This window comes from Neovison vison, chromosome X, assembly GCF_020171115.1.
Source record: "Neovison vison isolate M4711 chromosome X, ASM_NN_V1, whole genome shotgun sequence".
Lineage (NCBI taxonomy): Eukaryota > Metazoa > Chordata > Mammalia > Carnivora > Mustelidae > Neogale > Neogale vison.
The window spans coordinates 46407207-46427194 of record NC_058105.1 but is presented as its reverse complement, the minus strand read 5'-3'; the positions used below and the strand labels follow the sequence as shown (position 1 = coordinate 46427194).

Sequence of the window (19988 nt, the reverse complement as noted above, 5' to 3'; positions counted from 1 at the left end):
TGGGCGGATCCAGGGGCCTTGGACCAAGTGGAGATATAGGTCTTGAACTAGATGGATAAATCTGTTTGGATCGCAGAGTTTGCCAATTAAGAGTCACTTTGAGGTGGCATTGTCTGGCATATAACAGGGCTTAATCAGTATTTGTTAAATGAATGTAGGCAATGTAGATTTGTGATAAACAAAACCACTTTTGAGAATCCATACATCTCAACCACTTCCACAGACATCTACTTATTCCAGAAAAAAATTGGACTGCAGAACTATTTCATAAACTGCTTGTGAAACTACCATGTGTTGAATTTGTCTTTTGTAAAATTAGTATTTTTCACTAGTGTACAGTTAGATCTAGAGCTGATTACTCCCCTCTTGATTAATGCTGAAACTACTGCTTTTCTGATCTGAGGAAAGGAGGATTTTGCAAACTGGTGGCAGAAATGAACAGAGGCTTTCCTTAAATCTAGCAGATATAGCTGGTGCTGGTATGTATACGAAGAATGTTCTGGACCTACATGCATGTCTGTGGGTGCTCAGCTTTGTGACAGCCAGTACTGTACTTGTCTCAGGGGAAAGCAAGAGTGTGTGCATGAGCATGTGTGTGTGCATGGGCATGTGTTAATATTATCTGTTTTACATTTGTATAATTAGATTACATTTGTATACATTTATATAGTTAGATTACAGATACATGTATTTCAAATCATGTTGGAAAGTTCATTGCCACACAAAACAGGACCTAATGTACATTTTCTTTTCATTTATTATATACTATATATATCTAATTTTTGCTTCTTGTTTTTAATATGCCCTTTAATTTTTTACATCTTTGCATTTTTAATTTTTTTTAAAGATTTTATTTATTCACTTGACAGAGAGAGATTACAAGCAGGTAGAGAGGCAGGCAGAGAGAGAGAGGAGGAAGCAGGCTCCCTGCTGAGCAGAGAGCCCGATGCGGGACTCGATCTCAGGACCCTGAGATCATGACCCGAGCCGAAGGCAGCGGCTTAACCCACTGAGCCACCCAGGCGCCCTACATCTTTGCATTTTAATATTTGAATTGATTTTCAAGTTTAAAGTATTGGGATTCTCTATACAAGGTATTTCTTTCAAAAGATTTATTTTATTTATTTATTTGACAGACAGAGATCAGAAGTCGGCAAGAGGCAGGCAGAGAGAGAGGAGGAAGCAGGCTTCTCACAGAGCAGAGAGCCGATGCGGGGCTCGATCCCAGGACCCTGGGATCATGACCCGAGCTGAAGGCAGCGGCTTAATCCACTGAGCCACCCAGGCGCCCCCAAGGTATTTCTAATGAGGGAAACCAAATTACCCAGTGGAGCATGGCTTGGGATTTAGGACAGTTCCAAGATTTCAGTCTGTACTCTACAGCCTCCCAGAAGAAGCACATCATATTTTAAATTATAAGAGATAATTTCCTAAGAATATTTACACCAATATATTTCTCCACTAACAGTGCAAGAAAGTCTAATTTCCTACAGTATGCTTAACCATTCTTACACTTTGACCAAGACATTTTACCTCAAAATGTCCTATGCTGAAATATATACTTATAATTATATGGCTGTGCTTTATAGGCTCTTTGACACAGAAAAACAATGGGATCTGGGAGTGGCTGATACTGATAGAAGAGAGGTAGAAATGATTGTCCCTTGAATCAAGGATAGGAAAGAAGGGGCATGGTACCTGACATACAGAACAAAAAGGCCAAGGGATGGACGTGCCACAGAAAGATGAGGGTGATGACTGGGAAGAGAATGAAACACAAATGGGAAAAGTCTAGGAGGAACTGAATTCATCCTGGCAATATGCACCTCTCTGGAAGCCTTTCTTTCTTTCCATGTATAACTTGTCTGTCTTTGTTACTTCATCTTCAAGCTGAACACCAGAGAAAGAGTTCCTATGGTCTAAGAAGGGAGAGATCATACAGGGGAAGAGCATGCAGTGATGAGTTTCTTGGACGAAGGGCTAGAGTTCAGATCGTGTTGGTCCCAGAGACCATAGCCAATATTGTCCACTGGACTTTGGGTACCATCCCCGTGTTCATTTCAGCCCTAACACAGAGTCATACATCATTTGTTATGGGCACAGGACTAGAGGTCAGATCAATGAGGGTTTGAATCCTAGTGCTAAATTCTATGTTCCAGGGAAAGTAACTTTGACTTCATGGTGACTTACCTTATTTTTTTCCCCTTAAATTGAAAATAGTAACAGTTTTGCCTCATAATTGTGAAAATAAAGTTAATATATGGAAATACATGGAAAACACCTGGAGAAATGCCTGTGACCAAATAAACACTGTAAGTAAGTTAGCTATTATTAGGCCAGTACTTAGTACAACATCTGGTGTTTAGTAAAGGATGGATGGGTGTTATTCATTCATTGTTAGTCCTTTGGGAAATTAGAAGGAAAACAGATTAATGTATGAAAGAAGATCATGGTGTCAACTATTAATGTATTTATAAAGTAGCGGCAGTAAAAGCAGGACAGGCTTGGTGGGAAATGATCTGACATTGATCTAATTAAGAGAACCAAAATAAAATGCTTACACTCTGATACAGGCATACAGACCGGTTTCAAAGGGGGCTTACATTCTGAGTTCCAGTATTTTTGCTAAAAATGTATTATTATTTAAAAATGGTGGGACACCTGGGTTGCTCAGTTGGTTAAGTGTTTGACTTTTGATTTTGGCTCAGGTCATGATCTCAGAGCTGTGAGATCAAGCTCAATGTAAGGCTCCATGCTGCTTAAGATTGTCTCTCTCCCTCTCCCTCTGCCCTTCCCTCCCACTCATGCTCTTTTTCTAAAAAAACGATTCAAGTTCAAGTGGCAGGCTCAAAAAGCAAGACAGAATACTCCTGATACCTTATGCCACTATGTGAAAGAAAAGAGAGTCAGGATACAAAACTGTATATTACAGAGTGATGTCAGCAACAAGACTGACTAGGAAGCTACAAGGCTTCCTTCTCCCACAGAGACACTGAGTTAACAACAATATATGAACAAGAATATCTCTGTAAGGACTCTAGAGGTGAACAGAAAAAAATACAGCATTAAAGCCCTTATAAAACCAGGGATTTTAGCTAAAGAGGTAGTGAAATTCATGTTGTTTTGTGGGATTGTTCATGCCCCTTTGCCTTTGTGACATACCACAGAACAACTGGGAGGAAGCCGCCTATATTCCTTCTCTTCCCTTGGGATGGAATTAAGAGTGGACCATGTATCCAACATTCTGGCTTGTTAGGGGGCTGATTCTGGATGAATTTCTGTCTTGTGTAAATTAGAAAACTTACTGGGCTTGCATCAAAGTTTAGAAAGTGCTGAAAACAGAAGCAAACAGTAAATGAGAGCTTCAGTTTCACAGGCAAATGCCAGGGAGAGCAAGAGACCAGAAAGGTATGAAAGGTCCTAGGACTTCCAGCAAGGTTGACCTTAGTGAAGGTCATCCCCTGAATGAAACCTGTACACAACAACTGGCAGAGCTGGTTGCTTTTTCAAATCCTCAACTCTCAGCAAAAAATTACAAGGCCTATAAAGAAACAGTGAAATATGATCCAATTAAAAGAATAAAATAAAACTAAATAAATAATATAAATAATAAATAAATATTAAATATTAATAGGTATATATTAATATAAATATCCACACTAACATAAATATATTTATATATTACAATATTAATAAATATTTAATAGATATTAATAAGTAAATATAAATACATTAATAAAATAAATAAATAGTATAAATAAAATAATAAATAATATAAAACTCCAGAAACTGACTGTAAAATAAAAAGATCTATGAGCAGTCTGACAAAGAATTTTTTAAAAAGATTTTATTTATTTATTTGAGAGAGAATGAGAGAGAGCACGAAAGGGGAGAAGGTCAGAGGGAGAAGCGGACACATTGCAGAGCTGGGAGCCACGATCCCAGGATTCCAGGATCATGACCTGAGCCAAAGACAGTGGCTTAACCAACTGAACCACCCAGGTGTCCCCAGTCTGACAAGGAATTTAAAATAAATATCCTAAAGATGCTCAATAAGCTAAAAGTGAAAACTGACAGATAACTGGATGAAACAATAAAACAATGTCTGAACAAAATGAGTACATCAAGATGATAGAAACGACAAAAAAAGTAAAAATGTTGGAGCTGCAAAATACAAGAACAACTGAAAATTAATAAGGTAGAATTGGTAAGGCAGGAGATATAATTAGTGAACACGAAGACAGGTCATCTGAAATTACTGAGTCAGAGGAGCAAAAAGATAAAAGAATAAAGAAAAGTAAGGAGACCTATGGGACTTATGAGGCATTATAAAGAACAACAATATATGCAGTAGGGGAATCCCAGAAAGAAAAGAGAAAGGGGCAGAGAGCTTTTTTTGCCAAAATAATGGTTCCATACTTCCTACATCTGAGGAAAGACATGAACATGATGATTTAAGATGCTGAAGAAACTCCAATTAGGATGACTTCAAAGAGAATCACACTAAACTACATTATCAAATTGCTCGAAGTCAAAAACAATGAGAGAATCTTGTAAGCATCAAGAGAAAAGAAATTTATCATGTTCAAGGGAACTTTTTATAAGATTACCAGTTGATTTGCCAGCCAAAACATTGAAGGCTAGAAGGGAGTGAGATAATATATTCTAAGTACTGAAGTAAAAAAAAAATAACTGTCAACCAAGAATACTGTATCTTGCAAATTTCCTTTAACAAATGAAGGAGAAATTAAAACTTTTCCAGATAAACAAAAGCTGAGGGAGTTCATTATCACTAGAATTCTTCTACAAGAAATATTAAAGGGAGTCCAAGTTAAAATAAAAGGACAGTAGACAGACACACTATGCTGTGTGAAAATATTAGATTCTGAAATAAAGGTAAATACATGGGCCAGTAGAGTAACCTGTACTATTGTAATTTTGGTGCATTAAATGACAATGAGAATTTAAATGACAAATATTTTTAAAAACCTATAAATCTATGTTAAGGAATATACAATATATAAAGATGTAATGCACAACTTCAATAGCAAAATGTAGGGCAGATGGAGGTGTAAAGCAGTTAAGTTTTTGTATGCAATTTAAGTTAAACTCTTATCAATTTAAAACAAATGCTATAATTTTAAGAAGTTTTATGTAACTACAATGATAGCCTCAAAGAAAAACATCTATAGAAAATATGAGAAGGGAATCAAACCATATCACTACAAAACATCAATTAAATACAGAGGGAGACAGTGAGATAGGAAAGTAGGGGAAAAAAGCTACAAGACATACAGAAAATAATGAACAACAGGGCAATAGTAAGTCCTTCCCCATCAGTTATTGCTTTAAATGTAAATGGATTCATCTCCTCAGTCAAAAGACACAGATTGGCCAAACACTACACTTGATCTTAGCCAAAAGGCAGAGAAGCGATGGCCAAATAGCTTTTAAAAAACTTGATCCAAATATATGCTGTCTACAAGAGATTCACTTTAAATCTAAGGACATAGAGAAGCTGGAACTGAAAGCATGGAAAAAGATATTCTATGCAAATAATAACCAAAAGAGAGCAGCAGTGGCTATACTAATACCAGACAAAATATACCTTAAGTAAAAAACTGCCAGAAAAGACAAAGAAGGACATTATATAATAGTAAAAGGATCAATTCACCAAGATGATATGACAATTATTTATGTATGTATGGACTAAACTACAGAGTTCCTAAATATATGAAGCAATCTTTGATAAAATTGAAGGGGGGAAATAGATAGCAACACAATAATAGTAGGAGATATGATGCCTAACTTTCAATAATAGATAGAACAACCAGACAGAAGATCAATAAGGGAATAGAGGACCTGAGCAACGGTATAGATTAATTGGGCCAAACAAATATATATGAAACACTCCCCCAAGAACAGCACATATTCTTCTCAAGTGCACTGGGACATTCTCCACAATAGACTGCATGCAAGGCCACAAAATAAGTCTTTTTTTTTTAAGATTTTATTTATTTATTTGAGAGAGAGAGCATGAGAGGAGAGAGGTCAGCGGGAGAAGCAGACTTCCCGCCGAGCAGGGAGCCTGATGCAGGACTCCAGGATCATTACCTAAGCTGAAGGCAGTTGCTTAACCAACTAAGCCACCCAGGTGCCCAGAGCCTAAGTCTTTAACAAACCCAAGAAGAGTGAAATAATATGAAGTATCTTTTCCAATCACAATGGAATGAAACTAGAAATCAGCAGTATAAGGAAAACTGGAAAATCTATGAATGTACTGAAATTAAACGGCATACTCATAAACAAGCAATGGGTCAAAGAAGTAGTCACAAAGGAAATTAGAAACTACTCTGAGACAAATTAAAATGAAAATACAACATACCAAAACTTATGAGATGCAGCACAAGCAACACTAACAAGGAAGTTTATAGTTTTAAATGTGTACATTAAAAAGATGAAAGATCCCCAAAAAAAAGATGAAAGATCCCAAATCAACAATGTACTTTTATACCTCAAGAAATTAGAAAAAGGACAAGCAAAACCCAAAACTAGCAGAAGGAAGAAAGTAATTAAATAAGAGCAAAGATAAATGGCATAGAGAAAGGAAAAACAATAGAAAAAAATCAACAAAACTTTAGAGTCGGTCTTTTGAAAAGGTAAACAAAATTGACAACCCTCTAGTTAGATTCACTAAGAAAAAAATAAAGATCCAAATAACAAAAGTCAGAAATGAAAGAGGGACATTACAACTGATACCACTGAAATGAAAAGTATTGTAGGAATATACTATAAACAATTATATGCCAACAAATTGGAAAACCTAGAAGAAATAAATTCCTAGAAAAACAGCAACTACCAGGACTGAATCACATCTGAAATAGAAAATCTGAACAGGTCAATTGTGAGTAAGAAGAGTGAATCAATTACCAAAAACCTCCCAACAAGGTAAAGCCCAGGACCAGATGCCTTTCACTGGCGAATTCTATCAAATATTTAAAGAAGAATGAATGCCAAATGAAACCTGTCCAAAAAATTGAAGAAGGAACACTTCCAAGCTTATTCTATGACACCAGCATTTCCCTTATACCAAAGCCAGACAGACACTACAAGAAAACTATAGGCCAATATCCTTGGTGAATGCTCATTCAAAACCCTCTAGAAATATAAGCAAACCAAATGCAACACCACATTAAAAGGTTTACACACCATGACCAAGTGAAAGTTATCCTTAGGATGCAAGGATAGTTCAACATGTGATAATCAATCATTGTAATACACCACATTAACAGAATGAAGGACAAAAACAAACTCATCATCAAAATTATGTAGGAAAACAATTTACATAATGTAAGACACTTTCATAATTAAAAAAAAAACACGTGACAAAATAGGGATAGAAGGAAACATCACTAATCAGCAGAGGGATGCAAATAAAAACCACGATGAGATACCACCTACACCTATTAGGATGGTACAAAAAAACAAACAGAGTAAGTGTTTGTGAGTATGTGAAGAAACTGGAAGCCTCATGCACCTTTGGTGGAAAGGCAAAACAATAAAGCCTTTATAGAAAATAGTATGAAGAATCCTCAAAAAAAATTAAAAGTAGAACTACCATATCACCCAGAAATCACAATTCTGGTTATATATTTACAGGAATTGAAAGTGGAGTCTCAAAGAGATATTTGCTCATACATTTTCATAACATTATTAATAAACAGCCAAGAGGTAGATGGCAAAATGTTCACTGATGGATGAATGGATAAACAAATATTGGTATATGTATACTACAGAATATAATTCAACCTTAAAATGGAAGAATATCCTGTCACATGCTACAAGATGGATGAACCTTGAAAACATTATGCTTAATGAAATAAGCTGGTCACAAAAAGAGAAATACTGTATGATTCCACTTTTTTTTAAATTTTAAATAAGCTTTTTATTCTGGCAGTTTAAAAATCATAAAGCATTGTTGTCTTCATTAGCATAGGGTAAGCTGGTCACAGATGAAAAAAATGTAAGGAGTTACATTCAAAAAAGAAATCCTGGAATTTGAGCCCCTGCTAAGAATGTCTTACCTTGGTTATTTCTCTGCCTTCGTTTTCCTGCCCGTGAACACATTTGACAGCCATCTCCCCAAGGCAGCTGGGCTTTCTGCTTGGCATTAGGGAACTTAAGAATGAGTTAAAGAACAGTTTGGGGTCTACATTCCTCATCCCAGCAACAGTTGAGAATCTTAAAAAGTGATTTTAGTTGACTTCAGATAAATGGCTGGATTGGAGAGATCCAAACCGCCCCCCCCACCGTGTGGGTGAAATGGAGCCCCCCATGGTTTTCAGGCCTTCTGTTTCTCACCTAGGCAGGGAATTAAAGGAGTAAAGTCTTCCTGGAGAAGACCTTGGGTGTTGGGTTGCCAGGGTTGATAACTCTGACAAATAAAAACGTAAGATGTCAGTTTCATCTGAATTTCAGATGAGCAACAGATCAGGTTTTATTATAAGCATATCCCATGAGTTATTTGAGACATACTTATACTAATAAATATATATATTTATGGTTTATCTGAACTGTAGGTATAGCTATGTGCCCTCTGTTTTATCTGGCCTGCCTACCTTGAAGACCTCTTTTTTTTTCCCAATTTATTTATTTTCAGAAAAACAGTATTCATTATTTTTTCACCACACCCAGTGCTCCATGCAAGCTGTGCCCTCTATGATTCCACTTTTATGGTGTATCTTAGGTAGTCAAACTCATAGAAACAGATAGTAGAATGGTAGTTATTAGGGTCTGGTGGAAAAGGGCGAGAGAAGCTGCTGTTTCAGATAGTTTCAGTTTTGCAAGATGAAAAAGTTCTGGAGATTGGTTTCACAAATATGTGAGTATACTTAACAGTACTGAACTATATACTTAGAAATGGTTATGATGATAAATTTTATGTTCTGTGCTTTTTGCCACAATTTAAAAAATATACATTATAATACATTACTGAGAAGTAAATATTAGTGCAAGTTTATGCTTTGTAGTATAGAGGTATCTCAAAAAGTTGAAGACAGAGCTACCCTATGATCCAGCAATTGCACTACTGGGTATTTACCCCAAAGATTCAAATGTAGTGATCTGAAGGGGCACATGCACCCGAATGTTTATAGCAGCAATGTTCACAATAGCCAAACTATGGAAAGAGACTGGATGTCCATCAACAAATGAATGGATAAAGAAGATGTCTGTATATACTATGCAGCCATCAAAACCCCTGAAATCTTGTCATTTGTAACGATATGGATGAACTAGAAGGTATTATGCTAAGTGAAATAAGCCAATCAGAGAAAGACAATTATCATAAAATCTCACTGATATGAGGAATTTGAACAAGGCAGAGGACCACAGGGGAAGGGAGGGAAAAAGGAAACAAGACAAAACTTGAGAGGGAGACAAACCATAAGAGACTCTTAATTTCAGGAAACAAACTGAGGGTTGCTGGAGGGGAGGGGAGTGAGAAGGATGGGGTGACTGGGTGATGAACACTGGGGAGGGTATGTGCTATGGTGAGTACTGTGAAACGTGTAACTGGTGATTCACAGACCTGTACCCATAAAACAAATAATAAATTATATGTTACTAAATAAAAAAATAAATAAAGTTTATGTTTTGATTTACAAATACAAACATGAAGTCAAGGTAAAAGAACATAAGAATGTCAACTGTGTTTAAAAATGGTTGGCTGGAATGCAGATATTTATACTTTCATGTCCACAATTCACTTGTATACAAGGCTGGGTTGAGGTTTTGTCAGGTGTTTGAGGGGGAAGCACTACTCTTATTGACTCATTATGCAGCACAATAGAAACAATTTATTATTGATAATCAGATCCCCCCCATCTTTTCTCTGATTAATAAGCTACAACAATTTGGAAAATTCACCCAGTTTATCCTGATCTCAAATTACTTACATGTAAAAATCAGGGATTAAAGCTAACTACCACCTTAATCAAGGTATAAAGTATATACCACACCACCTTGATCAAGATATAAAGCATAAACCACATGGGTATATACCATACCAAATTAGTCTCTTTTTCTCTCATGTAAACCTCGATCTACATTCTGTCACTACATATTCATTTTGTCTGCTCTAGAATCTCATTTTTTTAAATGGAATCATATATCCTGTATGCCTTTGTGTCTGGCTTCTTTAAGTCAGCACAATGTTTTTGAGATCCACCCATGTTTTTGTCTTTTTTTTTATTGCTGAGTAATATCCTATCATATGTATCTGTATACCTTTGATATTATTTTAATGAGACTTCAGGAATAAGTGAAAGTAGATCTTCATGTTAAATCAGCCATATTTCTTGATCAGTTTTCTATTCTTTTATAATATATATAATTTCTTCCTTTATCATAATTTTATCTCTCTAGAAAATATTATCTTAAGGTCCTATTCTACTTTTTCTATTTTTTTATATTCCTTCATTACAAATCATTTGATTTGTTGAGTTCTTTCTGTCTCTTCCATCCTTACCCTGGGTCATGATTGTCTCCTGCAAAGAAAGCTTCACTGCCAAGTCAGTACTGTGCTCATGGGTATTTAGCTTTCATCTACACCTTGTTTGTTACTATTGGCATATTATATGTATTTATTAATGTAATATTATTATTCCAAAACCACAAGTATAAAATTTTGAATTGAAATATTGTTAAATATTTGCACTGTCATCATTCAAATCATTCAGGTAGTTCTGGACATTGTTCACATACTAGAGCCATTTGGGGAGACTGAAAAAAGAGGAAGGAGTTAAGATGACAGAGTAGTAGGGGGACCTTAAGCTTGCCTCATCCCTCGAACACAGCTAGATAAATATCAAACCATTCTGAACACCCAAGAAATCGATCTGAGGATTGAAAGGACAAAGCTGTACATCTGTAAGTAGAAAAATGACTACCTGTGGAAGGTAGGAGCCGCAGAGGGTTGATTTGGAGGGGAAAAGACTGTAGGTGCTATTAAGTGGAGGGAGCCTTGATGACAGAGGAGAGAGAGAGAAAGCAGCAGGTAAATTACACAAGAAAAATTCTTCCCTAAGAAGGGAAGTGGCAATGTGCTGCCCTGTTCCCTAGCATAAGAACAGTGGCAATGTGCTGCCCTGTTCCCTAGCATAAGAACAAAGACACCAGCAGAGGGCACGTTTTGCTGCACTTTACTTTGGTGCCGACGTTTTGCTGCACTTTACTATAATGTCTGAATCACATTGCAGTTGTGCTACCCACAAACGAGAAAAGTGCGGTTAGACCCTCCGCCAGAGGACCAGTGTAGGTCCAGACCATGTGGGTTCCTAAAATTTGGAGTTTTGAAACCCAGCTACAGGTCTGAGATAAAACACAGGCCTACTGTGCAACCTGGCAGGCAGATAGCTCAGACACAGAGGGAAGGCATGGATATGACAGAAACCAGGGGCACAAGATGGGTGATTGTTTTTCTGTGAACAGTGAGAGGTGTAAACTCCCTGCTTCAGGGACAAGAGTGGGATGAGGCCATTCCCTATCCCTGCCATCAGCCCTGAAAGAGTTCAGTGAGCAACATAGTGCTGCCAGTGGAGGCTGAAGCTGCTTACAGCAATCCCCATCCCCCAGCACCCTGCAGGAGCATCTTTCCTCAGCAGTTCTCCTGGAATCAGTGCAGCAGGCCCCACCGCTAGAAGACCAGAACAACCCCTCATAGGTACCAAATTTACTGATCATAGAGTGCTGCAAAGCTTCAGCTCTGGGGGAAATAGGATCTAGCCGTTGCTTCTTCTTCTTCTTCTTCTTCTTCTTCTTCTTCTTCTTCTTCTTCTTTTTAATCTAGCTTCTTTTAACAAGCAGACCAAAAGACACATAGTTAAAACTTGCCATACAGTGGACAAGGTCCAAACAACCCCTACTTCAAGCAAAAAGAAATTCTGCAGAGGACTGACCTGAGGTAGGAGTAGCCAAAACACGGAGGCAGAGTGCATATAGGACTTTTTTTTGGGGGGGGACCTTTTTGGGGACCTCTTCTTAATATAGCCATTACTCTCAGGAGCAGGAATATATCAGGCTTTTCTAACAAACATGCAAAAAAAAAAAACAGTGACCTAGACAAAATAACAGGACAGAGGAATTCACCCCAAAAGAAAGAACAGGAAGAAGTTAAAGTCCAGGGATTTAATCAATACAGATATAAGATATCTGAACCAAAATTTAAAACAACAATTATAAGGATATTATCTGGGCTTGAGATAAACATAGAAAACATTAGAGGATCACTTACTGCAGAGATAAAAGAACTAAAAACTATTCAGGCTGAAATTAAAAATGCTATAACTGAGATGCGAAGCTGACTAAATGCCATGACAATGACGATGGATGAAGCAGTGGAATAAATCAGTAATACAGAAGATAAAATTCTAGAAAATAATGAAGCTGAAAAGAAGAGGGAAAGAGAGGTATTGGATCACAAATGTAGATGTAGGGAACTCAGCAACTCCTTAAAGGTTAATAATATTTATATCATAGGAATCCCAGAAGGAGAGAGAAAAAAAAGGGCAGAAGGTTTTTTGAGCAAATTACACCTGAAAACTCCTAATCTAAGTAGGGCCATAGACATTGAAATCCGAGAAACAGAGGGAACTCCCATTAAATTCAACAAAAGCTGGCCATCACTAAGACATATCATAGTCAAACTCACAAAATACACAAAAAAGGAAAGAATCCTGAAAGCAGCAGGGGAAAAAAGTCCTTAACCAGGAAGGGAAGATAGATGAAGTTGCAGGAGAGGTGTCCACAGAAACCTTGGCAGGCCAGAAGTGAGTGGCATGATATATCCAACATGCTGAGTGGAAAAAACATGCAACCAAGTATACTTTATCTGGCAAGGCTGTCATTCAGAATAGAAGGAGACATAAAGACTTTCTCAGCTAAACAAAAACTGAAGGAATTCATGACTACTAACTGGCCCTGCAAAAAATATTAAAGGGGTCTCGCTGAGTGGGGAAAAAAAAGACCAAAAGCAACAAAGACCAGAAAGGAACAGAGAACATCACCAGAAACATTAACTTTATAGGTAATACAGTGGTGCTAAATTAATATCTTTCAATAATCATTCTGAATGTAAATGTACTAAATGGTTCAATCAAAAGACATAGGGTTTCAGAATGGATATACATAAAAAAAGACCCATCTATATGCTGCCTATAAGAGGCTCATTTTAGACCTGAAGACATCTGCAGATTGTAAGTGAGGGGATGGAGAAACTATCTTTATGCTTACAGACATTAAAATAAAGTTCGGGTAGCCATACTTATACCATAAAATCTATATTTTAAACCAAAAACTGTAAATAGAGTTGAAGAAAGGCTTTGTATCATAATTAAAGGGTCATCCATCAAGCAGATCTAACAAGTGTAAATATTTATGCTCCGAACTCAGGAGCAGCCAAATATATAAATCAGTTAACAAAAGACATAAAGAATCTCATTGATAATAATACAATACTTTAACACCCGACTTAAAGCAATGGACAGATCATCTAAGAAGAAAATCAACAAGGAAACAATGGTTTTGAATGACACACTGGACTGGATTGAGTTAACAAATGTATTCAGAACGTTTCATCCTAAAGCAGCAGCATATTCATTATTTTCGAGTCTAAATGAAACATTCTCCAGAACAGATCACACACCATGCATATTTTCAGACCACAATGCTATCAAACTTGAAAGCAACCTCAAGAAAAGAATTTAGAAAGACTACAAATACATGGAGGTTAAAGAACATCTTAATAAAGAATAAATGGGCTAACCAGGAAATTAAAGAAGAAATAAAAAATATACATGGAAGCAAATGAAAATGAAAACACAGTAGTCCAAAACCTTTGTGATGCAGCAAAGGCAGTCTTAAGAGGGAAGTATATTGCAATACAAGCCATCATCAAGAAGCAAAAAAAGCCTCAGATATACAACCTAAACTTACACCTAAAGAAGCTAGAAAAGGAAGAGAAAATGAAGAGTAAAGGCAGCAGAAAGGATGTAATAGATTGGAGCAGAAATAAATGATATAAACAAAACAAAAAACCCACAGTAGAACACATCAACAAAACTAAGAGCTGGTTCTTTGAAATATTTAACAAAATAGATAAACTCCTAGCCAGACTTAACAAAAAGAAAAAAAGAAAACACCCAAATAAATAAAATCATGAGAGAAGGAGGGAGATCACAACCAACACCACAGAAATGCAAATAATTATAAGAGAATATTATAAAAAATGATATGCCAACATAATGTGCAGTGAAGAAGTGGACAAATTCCTAGAAACATACAAACCACCAAAACTGAAACAGGAAGAAATAGAAAATTTGAACAGGAACCATAACCAGCAAAGAAACTGAAAAACTTTCCATGGTCATAGACTGAAAAAACAAATATTGTTAAAAATTCTATACTACCTAAAGAAATCTACACATAACCAACAACATTTTTCCAAAAAGCTAGAACAAACAACCTTAAAATTTGTATGGAACAACAAAAGACCCCAAATAGCCAGAGGAATGTTGAAAAAGAAAACCAAAGCTGGTGACCTCATAATTCTGGACTTTAACCTGTATTACAAAGCTGTATCCATCCAGCATAATCTCCTTCAGTCCCATCCATGTTGATACAAAAGTTGGGTATTCATTCATTCCTTTCTGATGGAGGCACAATATTCCATTGTATATATGGACCATATCTTATTTATCCATTTGTCTGTTGAAGGGCATCTTGGTTCTTTCCACAGTTTGGTGACTGTGACCATTGCTTCTATGAACATTGGGGTACAGATGGCCCTTCTTTTCACTACATCTGTATCTTTGGGGTAAATACCCAGTAGTGCAATTGCAAGGTCACAGGGTAGCTCTATGTTTAATTTCTTTTTTTAAAGATTTTATTTATCTGACAGAGAGAGATCACAGGCAGTCAGAGAGGCAGGCAGAGGGAGATGGGGGAAGCAGGCTCCCTGCTGAGCAGAGAGCCTGATGAGGGGCTCAATCCCAGGACCCTGAGGTCATAACCACTGAGCCACCCAGGTACTCCTATGTTTAATTTCTTTTTTTTCCAATTTATTTATTTTCAGAAAAACATTATTCATTATTTTTTCACCACACCCAGTGCTCCATGCAAGCCGTGCCCTCTATAATACCCACCACCTGGTACCCCTACCTCCCACCCCCCCGCCACTTCAAACCCCTCAGACTGTTTTTCAGAGTCCATAGTCTCTCATGGTTTATTTCTTAAGGAAGTAAAAAAAAATTTCTTAAGGAAGTCAGTTATCATATGGTTTCACTTACTTGTGGAGCATAAGGAATAACATGGAGGATACTGGGAGAAGGGAGTTGGGGGAAATCAGAGGGGGAGACAAACCATGAGAGACTGTGTACTCTGAGAAACAAACTGAGGGTTTTGGAGGAGAGGGGGGTGGGGGTTGAGTGAGCCTGGTGGTGGGTATAAAGGAGGGCACGTACTGCATGGAGCACTGGGTATGATGCATAAACAGTGAATCTTGGAACACTGAAAAAAAATAAAAGTTTAAAACAGAAACAAAAACAAAAACAAAAAAGCAAAGCTGCAAACATCAAGACAGTATGATATTGGCACAAAACCAGACACAGAGATCAATGGAAATGAATAGAAAACCCAGAAATGGACCTATAACTATATGATCAACTAGTCTTTGACAAAGCAGAAAAGAATATCCAACGGAAAAAGACAGTTTCTTCAAATAATGATGGGAAAACTGGACAGCAGCTTGCAGAAGCATGAAACTGGAACACTTTCTTATACTATACACAAAAACAAATTTCAAACAGATGAAAGGCCTAAATGTGAGACAGGAATCCATCAAAATCCTAGAGGAACACACAAACAGCGATCTCTTTTAATTCGGCCATAGCAACTTGTTACTAGACATGACTCTACTAGTTGACTCTAGAACTAGAAGCAAGAGAAACAAAACAAAAAAATGAACTAATGGGACTTCATCATGATAAAAATCTTCTACACAATGAAGGAAACAATAAAACTAAAAGGCAACCTAAGGAATGGTAAAAGATATTTATAATATGACACATCTGACAAAGGATTAGTAACTAAAATCTATAAAGAACTTCTTAAACTCAATGCCCAAAAAAGAAATAATCCAGTTTAGAAACAGGCAGAAGACATGAATAGACATTTTTCCAAAGATGACATCCATTTGGCCATCAGACATGAAAATACGCTCAACATCACTCATCATCAAGGAACTACAAATTAAAACCATGATGTGATACTACCTCACACCTGTCAGAATAGTTAAAATTAATAACACAGGAAACAACAGATATTGGTGAGTATGTGGAGAAAGGGGAACCCTCTTACATTGTTGGTGGAAATACAAACAGAGCTGCAGCCAGTGTGGAAAACAGTATGGAGGTTTCTCAGAAAGTTAAAATAGGACTACCCTAAGATACAGCAATTGCACCACTAGGTATTTACCCAACAGATACAAAAGTACTGATCTGAATAAGCACATGAACCCCTATGTTTATAGCAACATTATCTACAATAGTCAAACTATGGAGAGTCCAAATGTCCATCAACTGATGAATGGATAAGGAAGAAGTGGTATATACATACAGTGAAGTATTTCTTAGCCATCAAAAAAAAGAAATCTTGCCATTTGCAATGATGTGGATAGAGCTAGAGTGCATTATGCTAAGTGAAATAAGTCAGTCAGAGAAAGAAAAATATGATATGATATTACTCCCATGTGGAATTTAAGATATAAAACAGATGATCATAGGGGAAAAATCGAAGGGAAAACAAATCATAAGAGAGTTATATGTAAGTCATGAATCATAAATTATACTCCTGAAACCAATATTACACTATATGTTAACTAACTAGAATTTAAATAAAAATTTGAGAAAAAGAAATTTTAAAAAGTGAAAAAATGCTGGCACCAAGGTATACCTACAACAATTAAAGCAGAATTGGAATCAGACTAGACAACTACATTTTTTAAACTCTCCACATGACTGCAGTGTGCAACCAAGACTGAAAATTACTATGTTAAACTGTCAGTTTTTGGTTATGTTTGCCAGAAGAAGATCCTAGGAATGATTTCCATCTCATTTGCTGACCTTCCACTTAACGGCTATTTTGGAGACCTAGTGATTCCATTAGCATAGAGCAGGGAATTGGAAAATTATGGCCCATGGACCAAACCTTTTCTGTGGCCTGTTTTTGTGGGCCCTGCAAGCTAAGAAGGACTTTTACATATTTGAATGGTTGAAAAATCAATTCCCACACCTGAGCCATAATACAACAAGCAAATGGACTACTGAGGAAAAAAATCCTAGAATGAAGTCACAATTGACTACAGTAAATCTTCCTGTGCTTAGCCAAAGGGACTTCCAGCCATTTACCAGTTACTGTGCACTTGTTTTAAGGACAACTGCTCTAAGCCAGAGTTCAACAATTATTTCTGGAAAGGGTCAAATCATAAATATTTGAGACTTTGCAGGCTTTTCAGTTTTTTTTTAAGATTTTATTTATTTATTTGACAGACAGAGATCACAAGTAGGCAGAGAGGCAGGCAGAGAGAGAGAAGGGGGAAGCAGGCTCCCTGCCGAGCAGAGAGCCCGATGTGGGGCTTGATCCCAGGACCCTGAGATCCCAGGACCCTGAGATCATGACCCAAGCTGAAGGCAGAGGCTTTAACCCACTGAGCCACCCAGGCGCCCTGGCTTTTCAGTTTTTGATGGAGCTGTTCAAATCTATTTTTTCAGCCAAAGGTTGCCATGCATGTAGCATGGGCTCTGTTCCAGTAAAACTTTTTATATATGGCTACAGACATGAGAATTTTAAATAATTTTCATGTGTCATAAAATAATACTGTTTTAAATTGAAGAAATAGGAAATAATATAAAGAGTTCTCTTTCTTTTCTTTTCTTTTTTTTAATAAAGATTTTATTCATTTATTTGACAGAGAGAGATCACAAGTAGGCAGAGGCAGGTAGAGAGAGAGGGGGATGCAGGCTCCCACTGAGCAGAGAGCCTGATGTGGGGCTCAATCCCAGGACCCTGGGATCATGACCTGAGCCAAAGGCAGAGACTTTAACCCACTGAGCCACCCAGGCACCCCAAGAGTTCTCTTTCTTAATTTAAAAAGGATTCCTGACAAATAATGCATGAAAAGGCAAAATTACTGTTCAATCTTAATTAGTTATAGAAATGCAAAAAATTGGAAATATTAGCAAACCAAATCCAGCAATGGGTAAAACAGATAACACAACATAACAAAGTTATGTTTATCCCAAACTTGCAGTGTGACTTAACATTAAGAGGTCCATAATATAATCCATCACATTAATAAGATAAAGCAGGAAAAGGATAATCATCACAAAGATTTCAGAAAAAGGGGTACAAATAAAATTTAGTAACCAATCAAGATTAAACAACAGCTCTCAGCTGACCAAGAATAGAGAGCTATTTCTTTAAATTGATAACATATATTTTTTTAAAAAGACTACAACAAACACCATACATAATTGTGAAACATTGAAAGCATTCCATATTAAATCAGGTAATCAGTTCTTTTTTTTTAAAAAATTATTTATTTAAGAGAGAGAGAACACGAATGGGGGGAGGGACAGGGGAAGAAGGAGAAGATATCAAGCAGACTTTGCACTGAGCACAAAGCCCAACGTGGGGCTCAGTCTCACAACCCTTAGATCATGATCTGAGCCAAAATCAAGAGTCTGATGCTCAACCAACTGAGCCACCCAGTCACCCTCATATGATCAGTTCTCTTCAACATCTGAGTCTCCTAGGCAGTGAGTTAACCAAAATAAATAAATGCATACATATATACATAAATTCATAACTGTAAAAGTGAAGAAACAAAACTCTTCTTAAAAAATTCCAGAGAATCTACAGAAAATTATAAGACTAGAGATTGACCAGTTTACTGGATGTAATACTATATATACAAAAGAATTGTAACAAATAGAAAATAATATATCATTGTGAATATATCATTTACAATAGCAAAAAGATTTGGTTCTGTGAAATATTCTGTGAACTGCCTCTCTTGGCAACTCTCACTTATAAACTTCATGATGTTCTGTTAAAGCAGCCTGAAAGGACCAAGACATTACCTCTCTCTTTGATATTCAAATTGCATATTAGCATAGTTATCTTAAAAATATGACAATATAAAAATCCTTTTACCTTCATTTCTATATGTCTCATATTTATCTGATGGAAGAACATATTTTTGTTGTTGCTGTCTTTTGGACATAGTATTTTGTGTATCAAACCTGGAAGTGCTGAAATGAGAGAAAAGGTAAAGTGGATATGAGAAATAAAAATATTACACATGACAATATTCTTTAAGTGTCTATCAAACGATATTTCAAAACCTCACAAATGTAAACACAGTCCTTTATTTGCTGAATTTTACTCATCCGCTACCACCTGTGTGATTTTTATGTATCACCCATAATTTTACTTAATATGTTTTTCTTAAATAAATTTACTATTTTTTCCACATGAAGAACAGGAAGAAGGAAAAGAGTTTTCAAGGATTCTAAGAAGAAATGGTTAGAAAATCAGGAGAAAAATCAGAAGCTAATAGTGTCTGGTTGGATTAGTTTAAGCTACTTAGAGATCCCTAGTACAAAAATATATGCATCCAAACAATGTGCACTTTGAAAACCTGTTGGACTACAAAGTAAATCTAATTAAAACATTCTAAAACTTCAGATAATGGCTACTGTGACACTTAAAAATATTTTTGAGACTATGGACTCTGAAAAACAATCTGAGGGGTTTGAAGGGGTGGGGGGGTGGGAGGTTGGGGTACCAGGTGGTGGGTATTATAGAGGGCACGGCTTGCATGGAGCACTGGGTGTGGTGAAAAAATAATGAATACTGTTTTTCTGAAAATA

At 36.5% G+C, this 19988-nt stretch overlaps 1 protein-coding gene across 1 annotated transcript in view; it reads right to left on the bottom strand.

Annotated features, from left to right (window-relative positions):
• Positions 1 to 19357, bottom strand: part of NXF5 (nuclear RNA export factor 5) — a 31976-nt gene extending 12619 nt beyond the window's left edge. Inside the window, exon 1 of the mRNA XM_044234612.1 lies at positions 19270 to 19357. Within this exon, the coding sequence (XP_044090547.1) occupies positions 19270 to 19339 (70 nt within the window). The 5' untranslated portion in view covers positions 19340 to 19357. The remainder of the gene's footprint in view (positions 1 to 19269) is intronic.
• Between the last annotated feature and the right edge of the window lie 631 nt (positions 19358 to 19988).